The sequence below is a fragment of the Lemur catta genome, chromosome 15 (assembly GCF_020740605.2).
Source record: "Lemur catta isolate mLemCat1 chromosome 15, mLemCat1.pri, whole genome shotgun sequence".
In the NCBI taxonomy this organism is placed as follows: Eukaryota; Metazoa; Chordata; class Mammalia; order Primates; family Lemuridae; genus Lemur; species Lemur catta.
In genome coordinates this window covers 25,736,014-25,748,777 of record NC_059142.1, presented here as the reverse complement: position 1 = coordinate 25,748,777, position 12,764 = coordinate 25,736,014, and the positions used below count along the sequence as shown (strand labels likewise).

At 37.9% G+C, this 12,764-nt stretch overlaps 1 protein-coding gene across 1 annotated transcript in view; it reads left to right on the top strand.

The window, feature by feature from the left end:
• APPBP2 (amyloid beta precursor protein binding protein 2) overlaps positions 1–12,764 on the top strand; it is a 58,045-nt gene that overhangs the window by 27,072 nt on the left and 18,209 nt on the right. Inside the window, exon 5 of the mRNA XM_045525581.1 lies at positions 9,457–9,625. Coding sequence (XP_045381537.1) covers positions 9,457–9,625 — 169 coding nt within the window. The remainder of the gene's footprint in view (positions 1–9,456; positions 9,626–12,764) is intronic.

Below are 12,764 nucleotides of genomic sequence, written 5' to 3'. Positions count from 1 at the left end.
CTTGCTGTGTTACTCAGGCTGGTCTTGAACTCCTGGCCTTGAGCAGTCCTCCCACTTTGACCTCCCAAAGTGCTAGGATTACAGGTGTGAGCCATCATACCTGGCCATAGATTATTCTTTATAAAGGTCTTGACCAAAAAATAAAGCACTTTCTTTTTGTTTGTGATTTTTATTCACAGAGTTACATTTATTTCACTCAGATACATGTTTCCTCTGTCTGTCTAATGTTAAGGCTCCTATATAAATTTTGCTTTAGCCTAACCAAAAGGATTAGTTTTTCACAGGACCAAATCTCCTTTTCTCCTTCCTAGTTTGTCTTCTTTATCACGTAGCTCACATCATTATGGTTGCAAGTGTTGATAGGCAGGGAGAAGAGGGAAGGGCAAAAGGCTCATGCCAGCTGAGTCTCATTTTTCTTTGTTCTTTTTTAAATCAGAAAAACAGCTCTCCTAGAAGTCTAATCTTATCTCTTTGCTTACCTATCTTTTAAACTGGGAAACTGGGACACATTCTGGACATCCTCCAATCTGTGTGTAAGGTGGTCTGGGGGGCAAAACATTTTTAATTTGCATATTGCTACTCTGAATGAACTCCTGGGTCTACATTAAGGTAGAAGAAGTGGGGAATATTGAATAGATAACTAATAATACAGTGAGTCTTTGCAACTAGCACTTGCAAATTTAGAATATCGTCTAGACCAAGGAGCAAAGCTATTTATAATACCAGCTTACTGCCTATATACCAAGATAAGACATTCTGTCCTTAGAAATTTGAAATTTCAAAATAAAATTTACTTGTATACAGCTCTGTTTGCCAAATTCTTGGTGATTACAAGTATATTCAATGTAATTTATGTATAATTTTTTCATCTTAAACTTAGTATTGTTTTTAAAAAGATTAAATTTTTCTGACTTTGTTTTTTATTAAGACAAAAAGCAATTGGCAGTATTAATTGACTGTGTTTTGCAGGACAGATACTAATGAAATCCTTTGACCAATTCCACGGGCTTTGAGCCTGATGCAAGAGTAAGAGTATGTTTTTCAATTTAATATCACAAAGCCAATTTCTAATCTGAAGCTGGCATCAAAACATTATAGAGCAAATGTCAGAGAACCTTCTTGGCCTTTCTTAGCAGAAAGTAGTTAAACCTGGTACCATTTTTCAGTCCTTTTGTATTCCTTGGGGACTCTGCATGTTTTTCCTTTACTCATTTTCTATTTAATAGCTCTGTTTTTTTTTTTTTGCTTATACATATTTGTTTCCAAACAAATTCTGAAAACACAGAAAATAAATGTTATCTATAATATATATATATATCAATAATATATCTATTACTGAGTTGTGCATTTTTGAAAGATGATTAACCTAAAAGCATATCCCCAACCCCTTTTTCCAACTTCTTCTGTGGAGTTAATCAGTCCATGTGAGCCTGGTTTATTTGAGGTCAAGAGTTCCCTTGAGATCTCCAGAGGGGAGAGAGAGATTGCCTTTAAGCATCTGAGAGTGTGGCAAAGCAAACTTTTTTTAATTTTAAATCATTTTCTACTTTTTCTTATTATTTTTAAAACCATAGACATGTATTGCTTTGGTAGTTCTTTTTTTTTTTAAGTGAAAAAAAGCTTCCTGAACTGGTTCACGCACACGTGTGTACATGTGTGTGTGTATAAAGACTTGAATTTGGATTGAAAGAGAACACTATCTAAGTCCTAGGTGGTTGAAGTTCCTGAAATACAAAGATAAAGAGAAATCGAAAGCTAGAAGAAAATAGCAATGTCTCAATTATTGAGAGAAAATATTGTACCTCACTAATTTTTAGGGCAAAAGAAAGAATTTTCAAGTACACGTACACCCAGTGTACCACCATGTACCTTATCTGAGGAAAATACTCGAGGAATTTCTCTAACCAAATAAAAGTTCAGTAATAACAAATCTCAAAATAGGGAAAGATGGTATAGAAAAAGTAGTAATATTATATGTCTTACATGCAAATGGAGTAAGAAGAGAATGAAGAACAAATTGAGACTCTGTTATAGATTTTTTTTTTTTTGGGGGGGAGACAGAGTCTCGCTCTGTTGCCTGGGCTAGAGTGCCGTGGTGTCAGCCTAGCTCACAGCAACCTCAAACTCCTGGGCTCAAGCAATACTCCTGCCTCAGCCTCCTGAATAGCTGGGACTACAGACACACTCCACCACGCCCGGCTAATTTTTTCTATTTTTAGTAGAAACGGGGTCTGTGAGGTCTCAGTGTTGCTCAGGCTGGTCTTGAACTCCTGACCTAAAGCGATCCTCCTGCCTCGGCCTCCCAGAGTGCTAGGATTACAGGCATGAGCCACCACACCCAGCCCTGTAATAGATCTTAAGTAAGGATCTTTTTCAACCCAGAGATGAAAGGGGAATTTTACAAATAACATAAAATAGAAATTCTCAGTTACCACATCTTCTTAAATGTAAGATAAGGTTGGATTTCTTTTTTCCTCCAAAATCATCCTATAGTAAAGAGAGTTGTCTTACAAAACTTTCAAGTTATGTGATGTTCTTTCAAGTCTGTAACAGGTTGAGTGTTCCAAATCCAAAGTCTGAAACACTTCCATTCCCAATCATTTTGGATAAGGGATATTGAACCTATATTTTGAACAACAAAGTACTATTTAGGAAAGAAATGTTAACCTGAAACGTCAGTGCTAATATCAGGAAGCACAGAGTCCACCTGGCAGAATTTTCTTGAAGTAATGAAATTTAACAGATTTAGAATTATTCTGGGGGTCATTAGCTTAGAGATGTAGGTGTTGGATAGCTTTATTAAGGGACTTTTTAAAGATTACCTTCAAGTGATAGACTGAGTGGATCAGTGATGGAGATCATGGATATCTACTTGCCATAGGAGGGATGGAAAAGCCCAACAAGCCTAATGCTTTGCAAATGGTTGCTTGTAGCTTTAGATAAAATTTCTGGTGACATCATACATATACTCGAAAGTACTAATTTTCAAAGAAGTGAAAATGTTTTAGTGTGAAAAGCTGTTAGATGACTCAAGAAATAGCTATGGTGATTATGAAGACAAATGTTTAAGATGCATGGTGAATAATTTGAATAAAGTTGGGGCATGGTGGCTCACACCTGTAATCCTAGCACTTTGGGAGGCTGAGGTGGGAGGATTGCTTGAGACCAAGAGTTCAGCACCAACTCAGGCAACACAGTGAGACCCCTATCTCTACAAAAAGTAAAAAAAAAATTAGCCAGGTGTGGTGGCATACACCAGTAGTCTGAGGCAGGAGGATTGCTTGAGTCCAAGAGTTCGAGGCTGCAGCGAGCTAAAATCAAGCCACTGCACTCCAGCCTGAGCAAGAGAGTGAGACCTTGTCTCTTAAAAGAAAGAAAAGGGGAGAAAAAAGTTGTTTTATAAATTACGAGGAGGAAAAGCAATTTTCACAAATTTAATTTAGATTTTGAATATGTATGTATAACACAAGATTTAAATATTATAAGCTTTTAAGTGTTATCATATATATCTCTAAAACTTGGTATACATACAAGTTGACAAAAATACTTTTAGATGGAAAATAGAGGCTCCTCTCTTTATATTCAGGTTACTTTTTATTTGGCACATATGATAGCCTATTTTTAAAATATACATTTGGGAGAATGGAGAAGTAAATGTGTTATAAAGATCTCTTCTTGGTGGGTGGAGTAGAAATAGGCATTATTATTTAATGTTCAAACATTATTGGTGATAGAGATGGGTATATAATGATTTGTGTAATGGAGAAGTGTGATAGAACTTCCACACTAGGGCTGTGGAAATAGGGATAAGAATTGGAAACTTGACCAAGCTAGGTATAAACAAAGAGAATAGAGGAAATAACTAAATATGATAAGTGAACAATAGCCAATTAATGATAAATGAAAAATAAGATGAAAAGATTTGGCTGGGTGTGGTGGCGCACGCTTATAGTCACAGCTACTTGGGAGGCTGAGGCAGGAGGATTGCTTGAGCCTGTGAATTTGAGGTTGCTGTGAGCTAGGCTGACACCACAGCACTCTAGACAGAGCAAGACTCTGTCTCCAAAAAAAAAGAAAAAAAGGAACTACAACTCAACAAATAACACAATTAAAAAATGGGGCAAAGGGCTTGAATAGACACTTTTCCAAAGAAGGTTCATAAATGACTAATAAGCACATGAAAAGATGCTCGGTGTTACTAGTCATTAGGGAGATGCAAATCAAACATAATGAGATGCCACTTCATACTTACTAGGATGGGTACAATTAAAAAAACAAAAACAATAGAAAGTAAGTGTTGGCAAGGATGAGAAGAAATTGGAAACCTTTGCGTACTGTTGGTGGGAATGTAAAATATTGCAGCTGCTGTGGAATGCAGTTTGGCAGTTTCTCAAAAAGCTAAACATAGAATTACCATATGACCCAACAGTTTCACTCCAGGGTATATACCTGAAAGAATTGAAAGCAGGGACTCAAAAAGATATTTGTATGTATCCGTAGAATTATTCATAAAAACCAAAAGATGGAAACAATCCAAGTATCCATCAACAGATGAGTAAACAAAATATGGCATATACATACAACATTGTATGTATATATACACAGTGATTCAGCCAGTTCTAATACATGCTACAACATGGATCAACCTTGAAAATTTTATCCTAAGTAATTAAGTTAGACACAAAAGAGTAAATACTGTATGTTTCCACTTGTAAAACAGGCAAATTCATAGAGACAGAAGGCAGTTTAAAGTTTATCAGGGACTTGGCCTGGCATAGTGGCTCATGCCTGTAGTAATCCTAGCACTCGGGGAGGCCGAGTCAGGAGGATCTCTCAAAGTCAGGAGTTCATTACCAGCGAGAGCAAGAGCAAGACCCCGTCTCTACTAAAAAATAGAAAGAAATTAGCGGGACAACTAAAAATATATGGAAAAAATTAGCCAGGCATGCCTCTAGTCCCAGCTGCTTGGGAGGCTGAGGCAGAAGGATTGCTTGAGCCCAGGAGTTTGAGGTTGCTGTGAGCTAGGGTGACGCCACGGCACTCACTCTAGCCCGGGCAACAAAGTGAGACTCTGTCTCAAAAAAAAAAAAAAATGTTTATAGGGACTTACGGGTAACGAGGAATGGGAAGCTATTGTTAATGCTTACAGAGCTTCTATTTAGGGTGATGAAAAAGTTTTGGAAGTGGATGGTGGTGATGGTTGCATGACATGGTGAATATAATTAATACCACTGAATTGTATATTTAAAAATACTGGCAAATTTTAATATATTTCACCACAATAAAAAATAAAATTTAAAAGCCCACAGTAGTCTTTATTTTCATTATCCAACCTTGTGCTTTCAAGCTGTTCTTTATTTCCAAAATTTTTAACTAGTTCTTAGAACCAAGGCACTTGTAAGGAGAGGAATTCTTTTTTTTTAGGTTTACTTTCAGTGTATTTTATTTTTGTCATGTCTGGCTGATGAGGATCTAATTAGTCATCTTGTTTAGTCTTATAGTAAATATGTTAATAAACTAATGACTTCTCAATTTTTATATTTTCCATTTCAAACAATGAATAGTTTAACCAATTAAATACTAATTGCTTTTGACAACAACTGTTGATCAGGTAGACATGATTTTATGTTGTCATAAAAGTAAAATACTATGTGTTTCCATGGTAGTGCCACATTTGGAGAATCTTGAGAACCTACCTTTCCCTTAGGCTGAGAGTTGAGATAAAACTAGACTATAAATTGGACCAAAAGTTCTTGGATTCTGTATCCTGCTTAATGTCAGCCCAGATGGACACACAGACCCTGAAGAGTCTTCGTATGTTTAATTTGCCCTTTTGTTTCAATAGACAACCAGCGGAGACTTGAGAAAATATCAAGCTGTGCCTTTCTGGCATAAAATGTTTAATTTTCTACTTCATCATGTGCCATTTACTAAATAACTTCCAGAAATTATTATTTTAGAATACTTAACAGTGAAGGTTGTTGGAAATGCAGTTGTTAACATTGTGGAAATGAGAAGTAAGCACTGTTCTGTTCATTATCTAAATTTACAACCTGTGCCTAGGTTTCTCATTTTTCTCATTCAACCATTTAGCTAACTATCAAATCTGTATTTCAAAAACTAATCCTTTTTTCCTCAAGGATTTTTTTTCCCTGGACTATCATAATATCTTCTGCCTTGGTTGCTTAAAGTTGCGTTGTCCCATGTGGTAGCCACTAACTATATGTGTCTATTTAAATTTAAATTAATTAGAATTAAATTAATTAAAAATCAGTCCTTAGTCACACTAGGCACATTTCTAATACTCAGTAGCCACTTGTGGCTAGTGGCTACCAAATTGAGCATCACAAGTATAGAACATTTCTAACATCTCAAGAAATTGTTAGATAGCATTGTTCTAGAACATAAATCACCTCACTGTTGCAACGAAAACTCCTTTCCATGGCTAGAAAGGATCTATATAAAATCTTGTGTATCTCTCCCTTCTCATTTCTCATTACACAATCCTTTATTCGCTATACTCCAGATGCCTTCTTTCTCTTCTTCCACTGTGCCAGATATTCCCCCGCTGCTTGCTGTTCCTTCTGTTTGGAACCTGTTTTGCCCCACGTCTTTACATGGCTGTGTTGTCACCATTTAGGTATCAATTCAGATGCTACCTCCTCAAGAGAATTCTTCCCTGTGTATCCTAAACACCTCCTTTAAGAAGCTCTTGATCATATTACCCGATTTTTATCATCTTCACAGCCTTGATCCTTAACTGAAAGTCTTAACTTATTTTTATGTTTGCCTGCTCTAACACCCTTCTCCCCCAAGAATGTAAGCTGCCTTTTTTTTTTTTTTGAGACAGAGTCTCACTCTGTTGCCTGGGCTGGAGTGCTGTGGCGTCAGCCTAGCTCACAGCAACCTCAAACTCCTGGGCTCAAGCAATCCTTCTGCCTCAGCCTCCCGAGTAGCTGGGACTACAGACATGTACCACCATGCCCGGCTAATTTTTTTCTCTCTATATATATGTTTTTAGCTGTCCGTATAATTTCTTTCTGTTTTTAGTAGAGACGGGGTCTCGCTTTTGCTCAGGCTGGTCTCGAACTCCTGAGCTCAAACAATCCACCCGCCTCGGCCTCCCAGAGTGCTTGGATTACAGGTGTGAGCCACCGTGCCCAGCCTAAGCTGCCTTTTTTTGTTTTTTCCTTTTTCTTTTCTTTCTTTCTTTCTTTTTTTTTTTTGAGACAGAGTCTCAGTCTGTTGCCCGGGCTAGAGTGCCGTGGCATCAGGGTAGCTCACAGCAACCTCCCCCTCCTGGGCACAAGCAATCCTCCTGCCACAGCCTCCCGAGTTGTTGAGACTAGACTACAGGCTTACGCCACCATGCCCATCTCATTTTTTCTATTTTTAGTAGAGATGGGGTCTCGCTTTTGCTCAGGCTAGTCTCAAACTCCTGAGCTCAAGTGATCCTCCTGCGTTGGCCTCCCAGAGTGCTAGGATTACAGGTGTGAGCCACCACACCCTACCACGAATGTAAGCTTCTTAATGGTCGTGGATTCTTTCTCTGTTGTTCACCATTATACCCTTGCATCTAGAAAACTAACTGGCACATAGTAGGTGCTCAGTCACTGCTTAACTGTGAGAGTCTCTCAAAAAGTTATTATCTGAACTACCTTATTTCTTTTTAATCTTTTCTGAGATTTCAGTTCTGTTTTCCTATGTATGGCCTGTTTTCCATTTTGTAGAGGTTATTACAAACTACTACTTAGTCATCAGATCAGCAATTTGACAGTGAACTGATCTTGTCTCTTTATCAATACACTTATTAGCATGAAAAGTTGTCTGTATACTAAAACATGTACTTTTTCCATTTTTCTATTTCTGCTTAAAAATATAAATCCAATCAACTCACCTTTCTAGAGTAGCCTGATAAATTACTTCATTTCAGCTTTAAGTTAGAATTTAATGTTAGGAAAGATACTCCAGAATTTTGGATTAACCTTACTACACTATTTTCCTTGAGGGTAGTATTCTTTTCTAAAAGCAGGTAACTGTATGTTAAGTGCTGGGAGGATACACACTGACATTGAATAGTGTTTATCACCTTATTGATTAGTTCTGGTTCTTTTGAAGTTATTCTGTTTTCCCTGACTATACAAAAAAATGATAGATTAGAAGATTGTTTGAATTTTTCTTATTTTGGGTTATTAATCTGTTAATATTTTTGGTATAGATAGAATAAATAAATTTTAAGTATCCATGGATTTTATAGTCTTGAAGAATGCTTCCCAACCTCGTCATACTTCTTGGTTTTGTTTTCTTTTTTCTTTTCTTTCTTTTTTTTTTTCTTTTGGTTACCGAGTCTTACTCTGCCCAAGCTGGAGTACAGTGGTGCAATCATAGCTCTCTGTAGCCTCTAACTCCTGGGCTCAAGTGACCCTCCTGCCTCAGCCACCCAAGTAGCTGGTACTACAGGCATGCACCACCGTGTCTGGCTAGTTTTTTTTATGTTTTATAGAGACAGAATCTCAGTATGTTTCCTAGGCTGTTCTCAAACTCCTGGCCTCAAGTGATCCTCCTGCCTTGGCCTCCCAAAGTGCTGGTATTACAGGCTTGAGCCACCACACCTGACCTTGGTTTTCTCTTAAATGGCGTTTATACTTTTGTTCCCTCTCAGGCTGAGCATTTTCAGAAAATTGTACTGACTTGATACATGGACATAATGTTCTAGCCAGCATTATAATAGATACATAAATATTTGTCCAGTCCTAATAATGTTCTCCTGTTTTGTGTAGTCTGTATAGATGTATAGTCTGTTGCTATCAGTATGATCTAAAACATTTTGCTACTCTTGCATATCATTAAATAGTCAGCATAGTTGTACATATACTTTGTGTAAAGAACTCTGTATTTTCCACCATAGAAAATAAAGATTATAAAAGAAATAGTTGATAGTACTGCTATTTTCTGTGAACTTATCTTATTGGAAAGATAAAAATGAGCACTTATGCAGCATCATGAAATCAGTGGTAATTGATCAAGTGTTACACAAATATACCAAAAATAAGAATAGAAGGTAATAGTGAGTATTTCATGTTGATGTTATTTTCTTTATTATTTTACAAATTTTTAATACTCAAATTATATTGCGGATTTGGAACGAAAAGAGTAAATGTTATTTTTTTAAATGCAGCACATGCCGAGTATACAAAGTACATAAAATGTTTAGAGAAGATAAGGAATCAAAGGTGGATGAGATTAATCATGGGAAGCTTTCTGGAAAGAGCATGTATTTCTTCATGGGCATTAGTCAACCTCAGTTTGGGCCAGACAGTTGTTTTCTTATGCTGCTTCATTTTTGCATCTAGTTACCGTAAGTCATGTAAGTGCTGCACAGTGATCTGTAAGAGGTTATCAGGTCCACCATGATGGAAATGTCAAAAATAGTGGAATATTATTTGTGTTTTTCAGGTTGCTTCATGTGCGAAATGGAAACTGCAAATATCATTTGGGTGAAGAAACATTTAAGTTAGCTCAGACATATATGGATAAACTGTCAAAACATGGCCAGCAAGCAAACAAAGCTGCACTCTATGGAGAGCTATGTGCACTCCTATTTGCAAAAAGCCACTATGATGAGGTAAGTGTTTTGAGGTGTGTCTCATTGTGCCCAGTAAGTACCTATAAACAGTATAAATCATGGCTGGGTGTGGTGGCTCACGCCTATATTCCCAGTACTCTGGGAGGCCAAGGTGGGAGGATTCCTTGAGCACAGGAGTTAGAGACCAGCCTGAGCAAGAGCGAGATCCCATCTCTACTAAAAATGGAGAAAATTAGCCAGGTGTGGTGGTATGTGCCTGTAGTCCCAGCTACTTGAGAGGCTGTGTCAAGAGGACCACTTGAGCCCAGGAGTTTGAGGTTGCTGTGAGCTAGGCTGACACCATGGTACTCTAGCCCAGGTGACAGAGCAAGACTCTGCCTCAGAAATAAATAAACAAACAAACAAACAAACAAACTAGGGAATAAATTCATTATTAAAAAAAACAGGATAAATCCAATAGTCTTCTCTTATATGTCCTATAGATCTTGTTTTCACATATTAGGTTTACTTAAAGCAGTGTACATTGTAGTAGAATATTTAAAATCAGACAAAAGGAATATTTGTGAGATGCAGTTTAAATGTATACATGGACAATTTAGGGCCAGGTTTTTTTTTTGTTCTTTTTAATTTAACCAGATGTGTGTATCTCTGCCTCAATTTTTTGTTTTTGTTTTTTTGAGCCAGGGTCTTGCTCTGTTACCCTGGCTGAGGTAGAGCGGCATAATCATAGCTCACGGCAGCCTCAAACTCCTAAGCTCAAGCGATCCTCTCACCTCAGCCTCCTGAATAGCTGGGACTACAGGCGAGCACCACTATACCCAGCTAATTTTTTATCATTTTTTGTAGAGACGAAGTCTCACTGTGATGCCCAGGTTGGTCTCGGACTCCTGGCCTCAAGCAATCTTCCCGACTTGGCCTCCCAAAGCACTGGGATTAAAGTGTGAGCCACCATGCCTGGCCATCTATCTAAATTGTATTAATTGGCATGTTTTGTTAACTGAGCCTTTAATAGATCCTTTCAGTTGAATCTATAGCTGTCAATGAACTCTTATAACTTGAAAGCATTCATTTCAGTGGGAAGCTGGATTTTATTTATATCTTATTGTATTGCTTTGCATCTTCCTCTGCCCTGTGAGAAAGATATCTTTATTCCTGGCTTTTACAGTATTAAGTTAATGCTTAAGGGCTAACAAACATGTAATTGAGAAGTGATCTATATGTGCTTAGTTCCTTTGCTTGGTTGCTTTAATTATGGAAGAATATCATAATTATTTCATGCTGTCAGATAGCTGTCATTTAGCTTTCATGTTGTAAAATTATTTCTATCTTGATTTTTGCCCCATCAATATAAAGATATATTCCATATTTAAGGGAAAATTACTTAGAAGTGAAACCAGAAAATTCTAGAATAATTGTAAAGTGATGTTTGTGCAACTCAGATGCTAGATAATCCTGCTTATAATAGTTAATGTAAGAATGCATCAAGGCTGGGCAGAGTGCCTCATACCTGTAGTCCCAGCTACTTGGGAGGCTGAGGCAGGAGCATCGCTTAAGCTCCAGAGTTCAAAGCTATAGTGCACTAGGATCGTGCCTGTGAATAGCCATTGCTCTCTAGCCTGGGCAACCTAGTGAGACCTTGTCTCTCAAAAAAAAATGAACGTGTCAAACCCACATGTAAAAGTCTAAAATCCTTATCAGCATGCCTACAAATTTTCAGGAAGTTTGTTTATATTCTTGTGGTTATTTTTGATTTTGAGTTCCTATGTCTGCAAATTTTGTTCTGTCATTGCATTGTTTTGCTGCCCCTTGTGTGCAATGACTGGTCCATAGTTTATTAACCCAGGTATAGAACTTAGCCCCTATCTATAATTTTCACACACCAAAAACAAAGAACTCCATTTACAGAAGGCCTTTGTGCAGATAACCAACTTTACTGACAATGAGAGTGAGGTAAACAACATCAAACTGAATATTAAGTAACGACTATCTTAAAAGTCCCACCATATTTTATCTCTCTACATAGTAACTCATCTTAGCCATCTGTGGTTCCTCTTTCATCATTTCTTTTCTTCCCCTATTTCTCATACTGCTCTCTGGAATTCTACTTTCTTCTTTCTGTTACATAGAGTGATTTATATCTTGCCATTCTTTACTCCCTACTTGGCTCCAGGACCAGCTTAATATGTCCCGACCCACTAATGTACTCAGTGGAACAGAAGTGCCTTTTACTTACCAGTTTCCACTTTCTTTACTAGGCTGTTATAATTTACTGTAATTGACAGTTACTTTCTTTCTATATTTGGATTTAGGGGCTTATATTATGCCTTATTCATGATCTTCACAACTCTCAACACATTCATGAGGAGTGTTGAAGTCTTGGGTGTTTCCTAGATTATTTTGACAGTTTATTCTTTTAATTATAAATAAACTTTTTATTGATGTCTGCAGAAAAGTATACAAATCTTGAGGATATAGTTTGATGAATTATCACTTTTTTTTTTTTTTTGAGACAGAGTCTTGCTATGTCACCCTGGCTAGACTGCAGTGGTGTCATCATAGCTCACAGCAACCTCAAACTTGTGGGCTCAAGAGATCCTCCTGCCTCAGCCTCTCAAGTAGCTGGGACTACAGGCACACACCACCATACCCAGCTAATTTTTTCTTTTCTTTTTTTTTTTTTTTTTGAGAGAGAGTCTCGCTCTGTTGCCCGGGCTAGAGTGAGTGCCGTGGCATCAGCCTAGCTCACAGCAACTTCAGACTCCTGGGCTTAAGCAATCCTACTGCCGCAGCCTCCCGAGTAGCTGGGACTACAGGCATGCACCACCATGCCCAGCTAATTTTTTGTATATATATTTTTAGTTGGCCAGATCATTTCTTTCTATTTTTAGTAGAGTCGGGGTCTCACTCTTGCTCAGGCTGGTCTCGAACTCCTGAGCTCAAACAATCCGCCTGCCTCGGCCTCCCAGAGTGCTAGGATTACAGGCGTGAGCCACCGCCCCTGGCCCTATTTTTCTTTTTTAGTAGAGATGGGGTCTCGCTCTTGCTCAAGGTGGTCTTGAACTCCTGACCTCAAGTGATCCTCCTGCGTTGGCATCCCAGAGTGCTAGGATTACAGGCATGAGCCACCGGGCCGTGCCTCACCATATTCTTGTATTAGTCAGGATAGGCTGGGCTATGC